The following is a 20,000-nucleotide window of genomic DNA, read 5'->3' as shown; positions in this document are numbered from 1 at the left end:
AGGGAGCGCTTGGCACGAGACACCTTGAGGGAGGGGGAGAGAGAGGGGGGAAGCAACAGGTCAACACACAGAAGTACTCCTCGAGAAGCGTGTTGTTTAGCAGCCAATCTATTTACGCTGGCACGCAGAGAAACAATGCTTACCTTGGCTTGTGTCTCCTGGGTTATGGAGCGCAGGAGGGAGGCAGAGCGGGACAGCAGAGGGGAGTTGAAGGGGGACGATTCTGCTGAGGAGCAGGTGTCGCTCTCTCCGCCGCTGAAATAGCGGTATGGGTTGGGGTCGGCTGGAGCCAGTAGAGTCCCCCCTTGGGAGCGTCTCTGGGAGTTTGGGGAGGTGAGAGGGCTGTTGGGGTCGCTGTGGAACAAGCTCTCCTTGCGGCGGGTATGAGGAGACTCCACCAGGGTGGAGAAGCCATATGAGGTCTGAGCCTTGGGGACATACGGCAGAGACATCGCAGTCTGTGACTGGGGGTCAGCATTGGTGTTGACACTGTCCCTGCCCACAGATCCGGCACCCGGCTCGTCAGCACTCTCTATTTGGATGATGTGACGGTTGGCTGACTTCTGGAGATTACGCGTGTCTCCGCCCAGGCGTGAAAAGAGGCGAGGGCTGCAGGGGTTCATGCTGCTCCGAGCTCTGGGGCTCTGGCTGCAGATGGCATGGTCAGAGACAGAGGGTCGCAGTGTGGAGAAGTGCTGAGTTTTCGGGGTTAGAGACTCCTCTGGTGGGCAGCAAATAAGTTTAGGGGGGATGAAGAAATCAGGGATCTTTTCTGGAGTAAGGACGTTGACGTAAACAGAGACGGGGATGGCCTCTATTGTCTGGGGGGGCTGGGCTTTTCTCCCACTGCTCTCCACGGAGCTACGGAGCTTCTCCAGTAGCCACATGTCCACTCAGACACTTCAGATCACACTGTTAAACAGAAAAGTGATGCGTAAAGAGGTAAAAGCACAGCCAACGATAGCAGCAGAATGACCCCCTTTGTGTTGATGTGTTGCTTGTTTAGTAATACTGTGTTGACTTAAGGCATAGCCCTAATCTGTGTCTTTTCTTTAGACTTCAGTTGAACAAATTCAGTGAAGGAATGAAAGGAAATAAGAGTACACATTGAGGCAGCCAAGAAGAAAACATTCCTTTCACCATTCATTCATTAAAATATCACAGGTTTCTCCAAAGAGCACTTTAATATTCAATGCGCAAACGTAGTGAGATACAAATAAATAATTATGTAATCTCCTATAAACGATATACACGAATATTTTTAAAGAAATTTAACTACAATAATGTTTTTTTTCTAATTCACTAAAATCACTTAACTGCTCGATGAAACACTTCAATGAAATGAGCCATGGCAAATCTGAAAACAAACTTTTTTTTTTCAACACACGCCGCATCTCACATCTCACATGAAGTAAACACCAACCTGTTGGCTGGAGAACTCTTGTCCTTCGGGGGAAAAAAAAGAATGATCGCCGGCTGCGTCTCCAAGCACTCTGTGCGTAAAAGGTATTTTCCCGTTAGTTGAAGTGTGATCCAAAACGCGTGCCAGCAGCAGGAAAAGGCTGTGAGAGCAGGCACTCTCGCTTTATATCACGGGGGTGGGGGGGGGGGGGTCTCTGACTCCTGAGCCAATGAGAAGGTTGTGAAAGCTGTGCCATGATATTTACCATAAAACTTTACCGTGCGCAGGCACATTCAGAGGGTGTTGGTTCACCACTCTCTAAGTGTTGCAAATGATGTGTTTTTCATATCTCACGTTCTCAGTGATTTTTAAAGAGAGCGTCACGTGGATTTTGTAATTGGTGTTCACGTGACATCTAGTCTCTCATGTATTGTTATCGCCTTATAAATACATGGAGGGAACAGACACACACCTTCGTTGTATTTACTGCTGGCGAACTGATGATGATGTTGAGGGGGACAATATGTCCAAAAACTCATTATTAACAATTATAGTGGAATACAACACTTTGGTCTTTACACTGAGATGACTGTGTAGCTACAGGCAGTGGCCACAATAAAGTAAACACAAGAAACTGCAGAAGTTTCACAATAAATCTCTTTAACTAGCATTATGCCTCTGCTTTAAAACGTTTCCATACTGCAGTTCACTCACAGCTCTCGGCTCTCCCAAATAAGCCCATAAATCAATACAGCTTGTCAGAATTGGAACAAAGAACAGAACTCACATCACGTCGCTACACTTGCTTCCAGTTACTTTTGGGATAGTTTCTTAAACTCCCAGTGTTTGTCCATAAATCTTCTCACGGTTCCCTCGTTGAGCCGTCACATTCGCAGACTCTCTCAGCCGCTTGCTGCACCTAAAAACCCCAGCAGAGACCTGCGGCGGAGCTGCTGTCTGGACCCAGTCTCTGGAACAGTGTCCTCTGAGGACAGCAGCAGCTAACTCTGTGAGATGAGCTTTTTTTTTTTTTTTTATCTCTCTTGTGTTTTTAGAGCTGAACCAGCAAGTCAGTGGATCCACAAACAGTCAACTATTCTGATAATGAAGGACCTGTCTTCTCATTTTTCAAATGTTCCAACTTCTTAACTGTGAAGATTATTGTGCTTTAGTTTCTCTTATGTGACAAACTGAATGTCTGTGTTTTGTAGGCTGTTGATTATCTGGAGCACTCACAATATTTTCTGATATTTTATTTGCTGATTAGAAATAAACCAGCAAATAAAAATGCGAGTTTGTTCCCAACATCTCCCTGTTCAGTCTGTATTTTAGAATGACAGTAGTTGTTTTGGTTCCCTGCCTTTAACTTTTTGGCGGCACTTTACTTTGACCTATTCCCCATTCAGCATGTAAGCATAATAAGCATGCAGTCGTTAACAGATGACTTTTTTGCACTAAGGTGTAAAAGTATATGGTGAAGTGTTCCAGATCATTTGAAGTCGTTTGTCACTTCGAGCTGCATCTCTGGTGTGTGAAAGAAGACTCGACAGCCACTGATCACACAAACTGCTCAATTACAGAATGTGGTTGATTTTAATGCAATGTCAGCTCAAAAAGATAGCATAATAAAGACACACAACACACAGCCTGAGCAAAGCAAAAGCAATATACGGATTGATGAATCCTCTTTGTCTTCTGTCTGGACCGCTTTCTGTTCGGAGAAAGCCAAATAATTCAACCCACAGTGTCTCTTACCAGGTGTTAAACGTGGAGGTGGATCTGTCATGGTATGAGCAGCCATCTCGTAGGAGTCGTTTGGACCAGTCGATGTTCTGCAGGGTTTTAAAAACACAACCCACTGACGTCAGGCCATTTTGCAGGACCCATTGTGCCGCGCTGCAGATACTGTCCCTCCGCGATACTCTTCAAACTGAATACCCCCACATCCTGCTGCACTCATAATATTTGTATAATTAGTTGTTTTTCATTATTTTGTCCACAGCAGAAATACGGCATTTGTGTGTCTGCACATATGATAGGAGAACCGAACTAACTGTGTATTTTCAGACGTGGATTTGCTCTCTGTCGGCTCTAAACGTTTTATTTCTCTTTGAGTCTGATCTGCTTGGCTGGATGCACACAAGCTCCCTGTGATGTATATATATATATATATATATATATATATATATATATATACATATATATATATATATGTATATATACTACCTCTCATAGGTTTGGGGTCGCCCACTATTGGACATAATATGGACTGACAAATCAAACACCCTAAAATAACCAAAGTATTTATAGCCTTAATGCACAGTTGTGGTTGATAATGATCTCGGGTCCGTTATGCTTTTCTGGACTGGAAAACAAATTCAAAATCAAAAGGATATTTGGAGGAAAAACATGGTGTCAACATATTCTCCCCTTTCATGTAACACTGTGGCTGCATAGACAACATGTAAGCTTGACTCATTTCTTTCTCTTATTTCAGATGTAAATGAGACGTTTGGTATCTGTTGAACTCGTTTTGTCTTTGTTAAAATAGTCAACAAAACAGGTTTTTAGAAGTTCAACTAATATTACAAAAAATTGCATAAATTGAGAAGTGGACTACATTCATTGCAGACAACACTCCTATCGTCTCATGAGCAGAATTATTATTGAGTAGGTTGGTTTCAAATCCCATCAGAATGTATTTCTAATTCAGATACAAATAAGTGACAAAAAAAATATACACATCCGTATTGGAGAAAACTGAAAATCACAATTCACTGAAGTGCCACACACAACCCCGAATGTGTTCAAACGCAGGTGTGTGTGTGTGTGTGTGTGTGTGTGTGTGTGTGTGTATGTGTGTGTGTGTGTGTGTGTGTGTGTGTGTGTGTGTGTGAACCTGGAAGACGAGAGTGTAATTACTGTCAGTGGTGGTTCTACAAAGACCTAAATCGAGGTTCTAAATGCGTATGCAAATGAGATCCATTCATTCTGTTTCTCTAAAAATAGATTGCAGTCAATTATGGATTAGTGACGAGCCATTAGATTAGATCAGGGCTGTGATTCATCCACTGGTCCAGCCATCATTTAGACATCGAACCAGTCAACTATTGACTGATTCCATAGAGGAATGCCCCCGAACCAACTACCCTCATATACTACTTCATCACTAACAATCTACAGCCAGCAGCCTTTTGAGGCTGTAATGCTTATTTTACATAAGAGGATAAAGATAAAGTGACACATTTGTTATTCTTAAGATCAATAACAGCAGTGAGGAAAAGCTGCACTAAATTGAAGGGTTTCTCTTCACATCTCAAGCTCACCTCGTCAGACTCAAGTTTTGGCCGAAATGCTTCTTTCATCAATCAAGGATTCACTCTTGTCAGCCTCAGCTGTGCTTCGCCTCGGCAGCCGTTATTATTTTGGAAAAGCTGCAAAGTTAGGGGAGAGGTGGGGAAAAAAACCCACTTTCACTACAGAGAAGAAGTGAAAAGGCACTGAAAAGTTTTAAAAAAAAAGCCTCACAATATGAGCATGTAATTAGATTTGTTATATATTTTATATAACCACTAAAATCATTAATATATCTCTGTGATAACTTGTAATATTATATCAAACAACAACAGGGATCATGACCTGTGATAGTAAAAAAATAAGGGAGGAGCTTCAGTGTTATTATTGAACAAGTTACTGTATAATTTTCCTGATTTATTATTCATTATTAGGATCAAATGACACACACACACACACACACACACACACACACACACACACACACACACACACAGCAATGTGACTGCCAGCTTTTAGTGGACCATGGCTGGTGAGCTTCTGATTATAATGAGGCCTTTCTCACGTTACTTCTGATTTGTCCCATAACCTCTCAAGCTCTGCAGCAGCTCTGCCCACAGCACACACAGCAACACTCTACACACACTTAGCAGGTCACCACAGCTGACCGTCAGCTGATCGAGGAATCTGCAATCACGTTTGACAATTTGAAAAAAATAAGTGGTGCAAACTGTTGTTTTTTTCCTCTGCAGTTTCTTACCGGCCAAAAGCGCACAAATAATGAGGAGTCGGGCTTCATGTAGAAGGTGTACAACACATGTTGGTTGGAGTGCAATGGGATGTGGTACAGCCATGTAGTGTTCAGAGGAGGAATCCTAATAACTTCTCCTCTAGCGCCACCAGGAGGCTGACGGTTGAGTGAAATACAGCGACAACCATCGAGCGGATTGACTGTAAAGTTGGTGAACACGTTCACTTCCCCCCTCCTGATGAAACACAATGACTTTGGTGATCTCTTTTCACTTTTCATCAAGCAACATCGAGTCAAAATGATACTTTTTAAATGTTAAATGCTGACATGTTGACATAGGAAACATTAAAGCTGGGGGGGGGGCCGTTGTGATCCCTTCGCAAGATGGTTTGTAGTTCAAATCTGCAGAGATTGCTGCACCTCAAAATGTTTTATTCACTGTTTTCCTGCTGCAGCTGCTTTGTTTTCAACAGTTGGTCATTGTGACCTGAAAGGTTCCCAGTTGAGTGCATTGATCCAGAGAAGTCAAAGCCCCATGATTTAAATGAGTTAAATACATTTTGTCTTCTCAAAAGAGTGAATCCGTTTCCTTCTTGAATGACCGAGCATCCTATACACTCAACACCGTTACGGCAGCAAATCTGAGAAGAACTGAAGTTGCTGAGGAGGCGGAGGGTGTCTGCTGGTGCAGGGTTTGTATTTTCATGGACCGTTAAATGAGGCGTGGCCTTTAATCAGCTGTGTTTCTCATGTCTCATAACATCTCCTCCACGTGGGAGATTCAAATAGAAATCTGTGCGTTGCAGAGTACGAGTCTCTGATCCGCTAACATCTATAAATACTCACTGTCTCATTGAATCTTCTTTAAAGTGACATTACTGTTTTACTCTTTCAATATGCTTATCTACTGTACAATCACTCACATTTCACACCTCTGTCATGTTAGAACAAAGATAGTACCTACAGCGTAAACAGAACCCAGGGCACCAACAGGAACACATGTTAAAGTCCACCCTCGCAATTTCAGCAGCGTTGCCTTCATTAGGGTGCGTTCACCACCGGATGTTCTTTGGCTGTCATTATTATAGACCTTATGGGCAACAATGTATCCCATCACACACAGAGGAAAGAGCAGCTCCCTCTCTCAACATTAGCTCGTTGTTTTTTTTTTTGCCCGAGGTGTGATAGGAGCGAAAGAACCGTTTGAGCTCGGTAGCCACTGTTGGTGGTTGAATTCTTCTCTGACTGAAAACTTAAAATAAATGTGAAGGTGTTACTGCTACTATGTGTGTTTCAGAACATTACCAATCCAGATTTGTATGAGTCACATAAATATACTCTCCATGTCTTGCTTGATCCAGAACAATTGATATTAACTCAACTAAAATAGAAACAAATACCTTCATTTTATTCCCCTCCAAGCTCAAAATCTATCTAAAACTAAACATAATATCTAAAATATATGGTCTAAGTATACGTGTGCATAGATATATAGACACAGTATAAATATGTGTATATTGTTAATTCACCATTTACAATTTCTTTCTCTTGGGGAGCAGCTCGCCCACAGACAGGCTAGTGAATGGTTCCTCCCCAAACCTGCTTTACATATTAACAAGTTTACATCAGAACATTTCTCATACGAGGATCGTACCATTTTTTTTTTTTTAGGAGAGGGGCTTTCCATTATGGAACAGGATACGTTTAGCTAAAGCAGCAATAAATCCAATGTTTGTGTATTTTGTTGTTCTAATGAGTAATGGGGAACATTTTGGATGAACGTGGTTATTGCTGGCTAGAGAGATTTCCCCTACTAACCCGTCATGAGTGGCCCTTTGGGAATACAACTACATAAACAAATAAATAAAAAACTCCAGAGGGAACTGAATGAAGGCTGATAATCACAATATAAACAAGAATTAAAAAGACAATATGTTCCGTTCTGTGTTGTTTTATTTTGATCCTTTTGATCAACTCGTCTGTCTGTCTTGAGCCCGACAATGTTACAGGATTGAAATGCTAAATATGTGTCAAATCATCACATTTTTGATTGATTTTTTAGATAACAGCCCATCATGAAGTCAAACTCTCTCTGTACTAAGGCTTCGAGGAGAGGATGGCAGAGAGGTGAGTCATGTTGATACAGGAGGATCGGGTTGAGCCGTGACCATCGCCGCAGTACAATATTCACTACATATTATATTCTGATGGATATTACCACAACGCACAACATATCCAGACTGCACTGCACAAAAGAAGTGAATTATGTCTTAAATATGAGCTGTTTTATGCATTGTGATTCATACTAATAGTTGACTATAGATGCCTATATGTATTAACTCTAAACATATAACCAAAAAACATATATTTGATATCATTTTACTTCTAACTGGACATTAAAATGTTTCTTTTGTTTCTGCTGATATCACTTGCTGCACATGTGGAGGATCTTGCATGTAAGTGTCTCAGTGAGAAGAGAGTGTTTAGTAACTGTTTAGTAACTGTTTAGTAACTGTTTAGTAACTGTTTAGTAACGGTGCGGCGGCTCATTCTGCTGCCACGCTGATATCCTCTTTATGGCTCAGAGACAACCGACCCAGCTGGTTAGGGGCCGCCAGGCACCACGGTAAACAAACAGCGAGCACACACACACACACACACACACACACACACACACACACACACACACACACACACACACACACACACACACACACACACACACACACACACACACACACAGGAGCTAACGAGAGACCGGTTCCCGCGTTGCTTCGGAGTTATGATGATAAATTTGTTTGAGGATTTAACACATATACAGACCATCGGACCAGAAGCCATGAGTGTACATAGCACAAGTAAACACGACAAACAGAAAGAAAAAAAAAGAAGAGGAGACAGATGGAGAGGGGGTGAAGACGATACAAGACGGAGTATTTACAAAGGGAAGACTGGACCTGTACCATCTGTAAAACAGTTGCCTACAGGAGAAGGGAATAAGAGCAACAAAAACACACAAACAGGAGTTAGTCATTTACTTTTATGTATCACTCGGAACACTCTGAGCACAGTTAAGGCATAAAGCAGATGTTCTCAGCTCAGTTATAATCATTCAAATCCTCTGAAGGCACCGCTTGCAGCAACAGCGTCTTCCCTAATTTTAATGAAATTGCACAGTAAGTGTGAAAAAAAAACCCATATACTAAACCCGCCTGAAGTTAGAATTCTGACAATATAATGGTTATTTAAGACTTACACAAACTTTCGAAAATATTCAGAATTACCTTGCATGGCTTCAGACCTTCACTGAAAATGATTAATGAGTAAATAAATACAGATCCTACATAAGTAGGAGACAAACATCCCTTTAAATAAAGCATATGTCTTATCACCATCATTCAGTCACAACAGAGTAAACCTGTTCACCATCATTCAGTCACAACAGAGTAAACCTGTTCACCATCATTCAGTCACAACAGAGTAAACCTGTTCACCATCATTCAGTCACAACAGAGTAAACCTGCTCACCATCACTCAGTCACAACAGAGTAAACCTGCTCACCATCATTCAGTCACAAGAGAGTAAACCTGCTCAACATCATTCAGTCACAACAGAGTAAACCTGTTCACCATCATTCAGTCACAACAGAGTAAACCTGTTCACCATCACTCAGTCACAACAGAGTAAACCTGTTCACCATCATTCAGTCACAACAGAGTAAACCTGCTCACCATCACTCAGTCACAACAGAGTAAACCTGTTCACCATCATTCAGTCACAACAGAGTAAACCTGTTCACCATCATTCAGTCACAACAGAGTAAACCTGCTCACCATCACTCAGTCACAACAGAGTAAACCTGTTCACCATCATTCAGTCACAACAGAGTAAACCTGTTCACCATCATTCAGTCACAACAGAGTAAACCTGTTCACCATCATTCAGTCACAACAGAGTAAACCTGTTCACCATCATTCAGTCACAACAGAGTAAACCTGCTCACCATCACTCAGTCACAACAGAGTAAACCTGCTCACAAACGGACATTAAACTCTCCCCCACTGTGCAGGAAATAACACATCGGCACACTGTGCCACGCCTCCTCTCTATTTATAAAATATCATATGCCTGCAGCTTATATGAGATCACACATATGGGGCAATCAAGTATGCCACATGCTGAATGACATTCCAGGGGTCCTGTGCAATCGACCTGTGATATTTCAACTCCATCCCACCAAATAGTAACCGCTGCTCTTATGTGTGTCAGCGCAGGTTTAACGTTGTCAAATGATGTCTATAACAGCCTCATCGTCAATAAGAGGACCCAGTAACTGCATTCAAATAGGACACACCTTCACAGGTAAAGGTGAAGTTATGTATCGACCAGCTGTAGCTCAGGTCAAGCTTGGCATTTATCGTAAACTGCAAGCATCATCAAAACACAATGCAGGGTAAAATCCGTCTCATGAACAGCAACACCAGCAGTCTGTAAGCCACCTGTTTTAGGCTTAAACACAATATATCTTTTAAAATAGTTACCATCATCTTGTAGATTTTCCCTCCACTGTCACTCAGTTGTCTTGTACTGATTTCATTTTGATTTTGTGCTGCTTTCAGTCTTTCAGTTACTCGCGCCTGTGTGTGTGTGTGTGTGTGTGTGTGTGTGTGTTTTCTCCATCCCTCGTGTTCATGTGGCATTTTGACAAGTGTGTGACAGTCAAATCTGTCAAAAAATGACGAGTCCTTACACAATATGTTGGCAGTGTCTCTCCGGCAGACAAGAGAGGAAAGAAGCGACGACCAAATGGTACGCTGTGCACTTCTGACAAGAAGATAAACACAACAGCCCGGGTTCATCAGCGCTACAAATACATCGATGAATGAATCATCAGGGAAAACAAAAAACTCGATTAGTTCCACAATCAACAGACGTCAATACTTCATGGAACTATTAACAGATGAGTAAAGACGTCAGATAGTTAGATTGTAACTCCATGATATGCCGTCTGTGGTTAGTTGTGTGTTTGTTTTTCGTCAGGAAAAGACTTTTCCTATTTTTAATTCTCTCTCTGCTGCAGAAATAAACCATCCTGCTGCCTCTGAGTCGGTTGCTCAGCGTCAACACAAAGCCCAAGGGGAGGAAAAAGGAAATGGCGGGAGTGAAGTACTCTGGTAATAGGACGAATTAAATGAAACGAGGAACCTCTAGGCCCCTTTATGTAGCCTCTCCGTTGAGTCAATATGCCCCGATGTTTCGTCGGCCTTTCATAAAGGCAACATGTGGATGACTCGTTGGAGGGCTTCGTCAGGGAAACGTGAATGATTGCTACTATTTATTGTCGAGTGAAAAGGTAAAAAAAAGGGAACCGCAGGACTGCTCTCCACAACATCTCTGAAAATCTCTAATAAGAAAGTCAAGACCAGGCGTGTTGTTTGGTTAAGATGACACGGTAAGTTATTCATGACCCGAGTTTTAATTCCCAGCATTTCAGAATTCTGAAATCTATGACTTTTATACAAATACGGTCTTACATTTTCCCTTATTAAGCCTATAATTCAAGGATTAACTGTCTTCGCTGCAGAACAAGAACACCTCTGGTTCTGTATTTCCATGTCTTCTGATGCAAACTTTTTTTGGGGACAGAGACACTGAGTGTCGGTGTCTCTGCACTACATCATGTTCCTAGCCATCAAATGCAAATCCAAAACCCTCTTTCACAGGATTCTCACTTTTACAACAAGTCAGCCGGAAACATAAAAAAAAAAAAAAAAAAGTCAGATGGAGACTAGCGTTTTCAACCAATTAATGGAGTTAATATTAGCCCAATTAGCAGGCTATAGCTATAGAACTGACAGACAACTACCGCCAATTTTGAAGGGATGAATCTTTCAACGCTATTAACTACATAACGCGTGATGTGCAGAGCGAGAAGGGAATGACAGCAGTCGGTAAAGGGGCGTGGTCAATTCTTGATTTGACCTCTCAACCATTGAGAGACATTATATTATGTCTGATGTGAAAATGTTAAAAAGAACCGAACTGTGTTGACGTGTGTGGTATGCATGAAGACTCACCGGAGGTGAAGAGCTTTGAATATTAGACTGTATTATCGGCTTGTGGTGCGCAGTGACTCATTCACGTGTTCTTTGTTGGCCCTACATGGATCGCCATTGCGGAATGATTATGTGTGACTAACACACTTGAGACCAGCGTGACCCTTGGTATATCTTTTGAACGGCCTTTCGTGTAAACTAACAAAGGTGTTGAACAATGGCATATAGCGGTGAGCTCGTTTGAAATGGAGGAGGACCTACGCTGGTGAGACAATAACAGGCCAAGCTTAGCACGGGTTTATTTATACACTGTTAACACTCCCACAAACTACAGTTGGAGACTCACCAGCCTCCAGATAGCTGGACGCAGGTGCCAACAAACTTGAATGTTAATTAATAGAAATTCAACGTTCTTTATTATGAATCCCAAAAAAAGATATATATATATATATATATATATATATATATATATATATATATATATATATATATATATATATATATATATATATAACGAATGCTTAATTGCAGTTTTAAGGCATGTTGAGAACGCGTGGCGATTCAACGGTGTGACTCAAAGGACCTGTTGCTGTGTCATTCTTGTTGTTATGCAAACGATCAGTGTTACGAGCCAATAAAGGACGGACTTCAATGTTGAAAAAGCCGCCCACGTAACTCCCTCGGTCCTCATCGCAGGAAAAGACGCTTGGATAAAACACACGCGATCATACATTTAGAAGTACATACACGTGCCTTCGTGTACAGATAGCATAATCAAAAGAGGGAAATGTGGTCTAACCCCCAGATGAAGGGTGGGAGACTTTTCTTTTTCTCTCTCTCTCTGTTGCTAAAGCAACAAGGAAATGTCACGCCCATATACGGCCCACTGAACTGAGACTGAAGGGGAAGAGAGGAAGATCACATTTACATCCACTCTTTATATATATATATATATATATATATATATATATATATATATATGTGTATCTACTGTATTGGTTCGTACCTAACATCTCCACCTCTCAAAGGGCTCCATCCGTCAGCGCTTGTTCATTATCTAAAATTAGGGAAAGAAGGGTGCAAAAACTGCAACGTTTGATTAGCGCTGTTCTCCAAACATGTCGAGGTCTGACAGTAAAGTGGAAGCCCTGTATTGAAGCATGTACTTGTATATTTGTTCACGGTGATGAAACTCAGTGCCAAAACAATTATCCCTTCAATCACATTTTTATTTATAGCATGGAAAATATCAGCCTCCTTACTTGTTTATGCTTCGTAGCCACAGGAGTGTGCAATCACTCATGTCTCATGGTGTACGGGTCTAATAGCTTCCACAGCAATTCAGAGAAGTCTAAGAAACATCTTCATCGTTAGCACAATAACGGTGTACGGGTAACATTATATAGTGGCTCATCGTGATCCCTGAAAAGGAGAATTATGATTCTGTGTGAACTGAGAAAAAACAGGCTTCAACGAATGATAAGGGGGGAAAAGAACAGATACTTAATTTATCTTCAAATACGTCAAGAATAAGACACAAACCTAAAGTAAATGTGTTTCTAAATGTTTTATTATCATTTGAATTAAATGAGCCTTTCATTTTGCACAGAAAGTCGTATTTCTGAATAAGCTTCCTTCATAATTCCACTGCGTCACAATACATGGGCAGACGATACACCTTTCAAGTCTTTCAACTTTCTTGCTTTACACTTCCCATCATAGCGAGCACATGGAAATCTTTTCAAACTAAAGAAGCTTAATGACCTATAAGCCACAAAATTACAAGGTACAGGTGGAAATGTCTCACGAGTCGCTTTGATATTTACCAAGTTAAGTCCTGTAGGAATGTCTCTAAAGGTCTGAGAAGATTGCAAAGAGGGTGAGTAGAGGTGGAATTGATACGGAGAGTACTTTCAGGCACATCGTGGACGTCGAGGCAGTTCCTCGCACACAGGCTAATTAAGCTTCTTCTTTTTTTTTTGTGCACGTGTTTTGTGTGCAGGTGAGAACGAGGAACCATTAGAGTGAGACTAATTTGCTTGAGGGGGAAAAAGACTGGATACACAGCAGGGCGTGGACCACGAAGAGAGAAAAGCATGGGGGGGGGGGGGAGAAGAAAAGTGGAAGAGATAAAAAAAAAAAGACGACGGGGCAATAATAAGGGAAGCAAGAGAGAAGTAACATACCGACATGAAAGAGAAAAAAAGGCCTCTTTTAAAGACGGCCGCAGGCGTCAGTCGTGCTGTGAGGCAGCAGGTGGACAGAGGTCTCAGCCTAGCCCCCCCCCCCCCTCCCCCCTTGTGATCTCGGTGATCCACTCGTCCCCCTTTCGAGATGAGGTGCAGTGCAGCGATAACCAGCATCACATCACACGTCCTGACAGTGCTAACATGACATGAATCCTGACAAATACGTTCCCAACTGAGGCCCCCCCCTTTTTTGCCATTTGTTTATCAGACTCTTTTTAAAGCGGTAATTCTGTTTCTGCTCACACAACGACGGCCTTTGTAAGTAGCCACATTCATCATTTCATTGACTTCTAGAAAGTATATTCAGCCTCTGTTCTCTGAAGTCAATTTTGTCTCTAATGAGCTGTGGTGGATCTACTATTGCGCTGCAGCTGGTTCTGGACATTCTGTGACTAGCGGAGTACCGATCAGGGTGAGATCTAAAAAAACACCAGAACCCCGTTCACCTTTTGCCAAAGGCAGCAATGAGAATCAAAGCTCAGCTCATGTGACTGTCCTGTTTTTTTTTTGTTCCTGTATAACAGCTGAAAAGTGACTATAGCTGTTGTGAAAATGTTGTCTGGCCTCCAGAAATGCCATAACTGTCACTCAGGTTTGAGCAGAAGTACTGCTTGACATTCTCAAGTTAAAATACATCACTCAAGACGTCTGTCACAACAAACCCCATGATGGAGAATCATGTATTCAGAAGTATGAACTAATGTTCTAACAAGTATCGATACGCATTAAAAGCTGCATTATAATACATAACATATACTCCTAACAAGCTAGTATGAATACAGTAAGTGGTGAGTGGAAGGCTCAGGGTAGCACTTCCTGAAGAGGTGAAAGGTGGGCAGCGACTCCGCTGTCCTGACCTCAGTGGGGACTTCATTCCACCGCTGTGGAGCCGAGTCTTGAAACGAGATTCTCCCGATGATTTTTTCTCACAGTATTTCATTTAATGTTTTTCGTCTCACTCAAGAGTCCCAGTCCCTGCTGCTCTCAACACCAGCTACTACTTCACGACCATGTCAGATCGTTAACGTGCTGTGACGGCTTTCCTCGAGACCTCCAGCACTTTCAGTTACAGAAGAAAGGTTCAGCTTTCTTTTCAGAACTCAAACTCTTTTGTCTGATATGCTCAATAGTTTTCTGTTTTACTGTGTTTCTGCCGACTCCAGGCCTGCTGTGTCTGAATGCAGCACAGACGTATAAAGTTCTGCACTGACTCAGAGATATAACATCACAACCAAGTAACTCCTGAGAATATGTTTGAGGTTTTTGACCTTGATAAAGGAGGTCTTTCTCTAGCTGCTGACCCGTGTGGTCCGATAATTACCTCAGGAAAAGTCCCGGCGGTTCTACAGCATGTGTTACATCCACCACTTTCTGCAGCTAAAGTAAAATAGGGGTTTATATTTGGTATTTGGTATTTCTTCCCATGATATACGCACATTATATGACTCACAATGAATCTGCATTCTCATTTCTGCATGATTTCTATACATATGGGTTATAACTGCAGCGTGATTATAGACACACATCCTTCCGCAGTCTTGTGAAAACCAGGCGTCTGCAAAAAAACACATCAACTTTTCATGAGTTGAGAGAAACAGCCCCGTTTGTAGCTTAACAATGTTTTTCAGACGATCCAAAGGCTTTTCAAACGGATTATGTAGCTTGAGAAGTAATTTTCTCAACTCATAAAGGAATACTTAATCCTTCGGTTTAACGGAAAAATTGGAAACGACCAAAGCGATGCAACTGCACATCTAAACATGATATGTAAGAGGTTGCGTTTTTACCCCACTGATGATTTGGAATAAGTGTTTAAAGAAACGACATCTTTGGAAATATGTTTAAAGTGATCTAACTATACGCTCAAATGTAAAGTTTGATTCATTTAAGGCTCAAATGGTAACAAGCAGGTCGTGTTACATTGATCTCGGGGATGGATCCCAGGGATGGGTGCAGGGAGCTGCCTGTCAGCATAACAGCGAGGCTTTGAACACGCGGAGCGCCTGCCTGGTCTTACTCCTGTTACTCAAGGAAGATAGAGGGATGAGAAGGGTGATCTGGACTATTGAGACGCAGTCATGGGAAACAGACTGCAGAATCTGTTGCCTTGCCAACCAGGCCCCTCAGAGTGCGAGGGTTAAACGTAAAAGATTCTCTGCCAATGCAAATATAGGTTGCCATCTGTTTTCATTAGTCTAAAAACATGCAACAATGCGGTGGAGGTGTTCAGATCAGTGGCGCTCTGCAGCATGATCCTGATTTGATTTTGATGTGTGAGTGATATGGAAACCATCCTGATATGCGTCTCAGGGCATAGATAGCATGCATACGTAGGCTCCTCATACAGCACATCTGTTATAACCCTGCAGGTCAAACGGAACATCTAAAATATGATTTGATGGAACGTCAGAGTTGATTCTATACGTCACGTTCAACGACTACAGTAAAAACCTGAAAATTTAATGCTTAAATGTATCTGTGTACAAGTGATCTGCGATTCAAATGAAGTGCTACTGCAACGTAATCAGCAGAACGTAGAGCACGTCACAGAGCATGTTGTCCTGAAATGAACGAATCTTCTTTTTTAACTGCCGGTGGGGGGGGTCAACCCAGGTGACGCCAATTTTAACTCCGCTGCGAAGTCTGAAGAAAACTTTCGAGAAATCGCTGAAGTTTTTTTTTGTGGTCAACTTAATTTCTGTCTCTGACTATTAATCTCCAGCAGAGCCGACAGGCGAAGGCTTAGAAAAACAGCCAACTTGTTGCTTAGTAACAGAGAGAAATAACCCTAACTTTTCTTGAAGCATCTGATCTTATCTCCCATGGTGCACATATCGCCGTATGTGCGTGTATGTGTTGTAGGGGTGGGGGTGGTCGCGGAGTCAGGTTTAGCAGAGGTTGTTCCTAGGCAACTGTTTTTTTTTTTTTTTTTTTTTTTCTTTTAATATGAAACTTGTTCGTTTTTCTGTGTTTTCCATCTGTTCCTATTCATTAGAGCCCGCGTGTCCACAAATACGATTTCTCATCATTTAGGCCGGGTTAACTGGCTCTCTTATGACCCAGCAGAACTCTTTGATGGCAAAAAAAAATAAAAATAACAATAAACAATAAAGCTGCTCCATCCATTACAGCGTGATAAATGTGCAGCAATTAATCAGTAATACAGAGGTAACCACGTCATGCAGACTTTCTGTGTGCGGATGGAACAACAACAGGAACACTCTCAGCCTTTTGTACATATATAATAACAGCTAGTAGTACATAAATCTCCTACTTTTGCTTCTGGTGTGCATGAAGTGATGTTTGACATTTTTGACATTTAACAGCTGTCAGCTCGCTGCCCACTTCTGTCTCAGATGGGAGCTGTTCATTAAATTGCGTCCCGTGAGCTTTTGGTAAAGTCAACGAACAAACAAACAAACAAACAAGCACAACTCATGGAGGTTTTTTTTTTTTTTACTGATATCAGGCCTGTTGAAGAGTTGTTGGGATATTTGTGTGTCATGCAGCAATGGATTGAGTCTGCACACATGCGCATTTATGTGTGTGTGTGCAACAGGTGCATACATACATTCAACATTATTTCAGGGTTTCACGATGTAGTAGAATCAAAAAGAGGTGATCTGCACAGTTCGTATGGAGTAAGTCAAATTAAATGAATTAAGTACGATTTCAGGAGAGCAAAGTGGGGAAAAAACTCATGCATAACAAAACTCGACTGTATTATTTATTATACATACGCTTTGACAGTGGAGCCAGGGCCACTAATTACAGCGTGTTCCTCTTACTCCTCCACACAACACACACACACACACACACACACACACACACACACACACACACACACACACCCCACCCCGCATTGATTGTCCGGTTGTCTTTTACGGTAGAACTCCTTTCATTTGAGTTTTAATTGGCTGCGTGTGAGGTGTTTAATTAGGGGCTTTGAACTGGATGCTTCAGGTGGAAACCTGTGGCAGTTTCTATGTTTTTGTCAAACCCCATTAAAAGCCTCTTATTACCAAGCGCACTAACTGCGCATGCCAGCATGCACGTGTGCGTGTTGGACAGACAACCCACTGCTTCCACCAACAATTAGTTCACACGCAGCTTCCTTTCTAATTATCCCGGGCAGTAGTTGGCCCTCGTGATCCAGACGGTGCAGTGCAGTGCGCCATGTCCGTGTGGTTAAGTGACATTTTGTAAATCTCAGCAATGATGGGGTGTTCTGGCATGTAAAACCGAGCTGAATAAACCCATGCGTATCACCGTCTTATCACCATATTGTCATCTCATTGCAAATAAGGTCACTCGAAATAAAGAGATGGTATCCCCTGATAGAACCTGGGTTTCTTTATATGTCTTTTATGTTAAAAATACATTGGAATATTAATCTTAAAGAATGTTAAACAACTGCCTTTTGTGATTTTGGTTGTCTGCTTTCCTGAAACAAAATGTATCATAAGATTCATATTTCTAAGTCCTTTCGTCCGATATTACTAAAATCATACGTTAAAGTCTTCTTTCATTAGTGGTAACATTTACATCATGAACAACAACTGCGATAAGTCCAGGACTTTATACTTCCTTGACCTGATGTGATACTTTGCACTTCATAAATACATAAACATGTTGTAAATAAACTTGCCTTACTGCAGTATGTGTGCCAACTAATAACTGTGTGTTCTACACGTTTGACTGATTCCTTTGTGTGTTAGGTTTCATTCCAATATGCAGTCCAGCAGGGAATACATTCAATTAAAGAAGCTGAAATGCTGTTTCATGGGGACTTTAATTGCGGCTGACGTCACATCCCTGGAGCCTATTTCAAAGCAACGTCACAGGACAAGAAAATAAATTAGTCCTCGGCCTAATTTATGTGCAGTAAAAAGAACAACAAAATTTGAATGTGGATTTGAATAAACTTGTGTGTAAGAATAGCACATCCAAATCCGCCAGACTGGTTTAACTTGTTACGGCTCTCATGCAGACGAAACTCCTGATCCATCATCCTCTTTTCAAAACCTACTCTCTGCATCATGCATCTTTTCGAAAATCCCAATTTCACCCTTCTATCGCAAAACTACTGTCACGCTGCGCACAAAGACGCCAATCTTTCCTGTAGTTAGATAGCGCCATCTGTTGGAACAAGAATACAACTACAGCTTTAACGACTGATTTCAAACAGAGAGGGGATGCAGCAGAGTGAATGTATAGTTTCTTAACTTTGACACATTAGTACTTCACAGTATCTTCAACCTTTAGACAGAAATTAAGAATATAAAAAAGGAATAATCAAGCATCATTTTTGCACGTGTATTCCTGGTGAGTAACTTATTCTAGACTGTTTATGTACATGTCAGCAGTACTATTCCTGTATGTTCCATATTTATATATATATATATATATGTACCCAATTCCTGGTAGATAGAGAGAATAAACACATTCAATTCGGTCTCACTGTGCGTCCTTCCCTTGACGTTTCTCGGATTTTTGGTTTGTTTTACCTTCAATATCAACATATTCCACACATTACTCCATGTAAATAGTTGTGTTTATTGGAAATAGAAAAACACTCAGTGTCACTTAAACCTCAAATCTTCATCGGCCACACCACTTTTATCTGCATGGTTTGTGAAGAAGATGATAGCTCGGGTTGAGTCACGAGTGCGTGCACGCCCGCCGTCCAAAGTCTCCAAGGGAGCTGCCTCTTTACCTGCTGCACAGACATGTCTGGGCAAGAAGTCAAAATATCATATTCCCCATGTAATTCTATCACACGATTGCTCCCAGTGAGTGGGTGAACATCACACTCAGTCTCACTCACTGGGACACAAGCACGACTCAAATGGAAGATATTGTCGTCCTGTAACTTCTGGATGTGTAAATAAGCAACTGTTTGCTTACTAATTAACCCCCAGAAGGTGTCAAAGGTGGGGTTCACAACTTTGTGTGTGGCCAAAGGAAAAAAAAAGTCCTCCAGTGGGCGTGGTTACAGATCACGTGATAAGGGTGATCGTTCGCGATGAGGGTCCTCTGCAGACCGACAGTGTTGTTAGGTCTGTTAGGGAGCAGAGGACTACAGAGAAGTATGGTAAGTGCGTAGAGCATGATACGATACGTCTGTCTCTTAATGTGTGCCGTGGGTAAAAACAATAAATAACTACATCGATCCGCTTCTGCCTGTGTGACGAACTGTAGGTCGAGTAAAGCGTTTCTATTTTTAAATGTGGTGTAACGGTCAAAT

At 41.6% G+C, this 20,000-nt stretch overlaps 1 protein-coding gene across 2 annotated transcripts in view; it reads right to left on the bottom strand.

Annotated features, from left to right (window-relative positions):
- The window catches only part of LOC137892835 (C2 calcium-dependent domain-containing protein 4C-like), a 3,421-nt gene extending 1,207 nt beyond the window's left edge, over window positions 1-2,214 (bottom strand). The window contains exons 1-4 of one of the 2 annotated variants that reach the window (XM_068738227.1): window positions 2,190-2,214; window positions 1,424-1,493; window positions 144-912; window positions 1-23 (exon numbers count right to left, since the gene is read on the bottom strand). The exon at window positions 1-23 is cut by the window's left edge and continues 1,207 nt beyond it. In XM_068738227.1, the coding sequence (XP_068594328.1) occupies window positions 1-23; window positions 144-887 (767 nt within the window). In that variant the 5' untranslated portion in view covers window positions 888-912; window positions 1,424-1,493; window positions 2,190-2,214. Of the gene's footprint in view, window positions 24-143; window positions 913-1,423; window positions 1,725-2,189 lie in introns of those variants that run through there. The other variant, XM_068738226.1, reaches the window with a different exon arrangement.
- Between the last annotated feature and the right edge of the window lie 17,786 nt (window positions 2,215-20,000).

The sequence above is a fragment of the Cebidichthys violaceus genome, unplaced genomic scaffold (genome assembly GCF_023349555.1).
Source record: "Cebidichthys violaceus isolate CVI_PGR_0920_01 unplaced genomic scaffold, fCebVio1.0.p SCAF_8, whole genome shotgun sequence".
In the NCBI taxonomy this organism is placed as follows: Eukaryota; Metazoa; Chordata; class Actinopteri; order Perciformes; family Stichaeidae; genus Cebidichthys; species Cebidichthys violaceus.
This window is presented reverse-complemented; position numbering and strand designations above follow the sequence as displayed.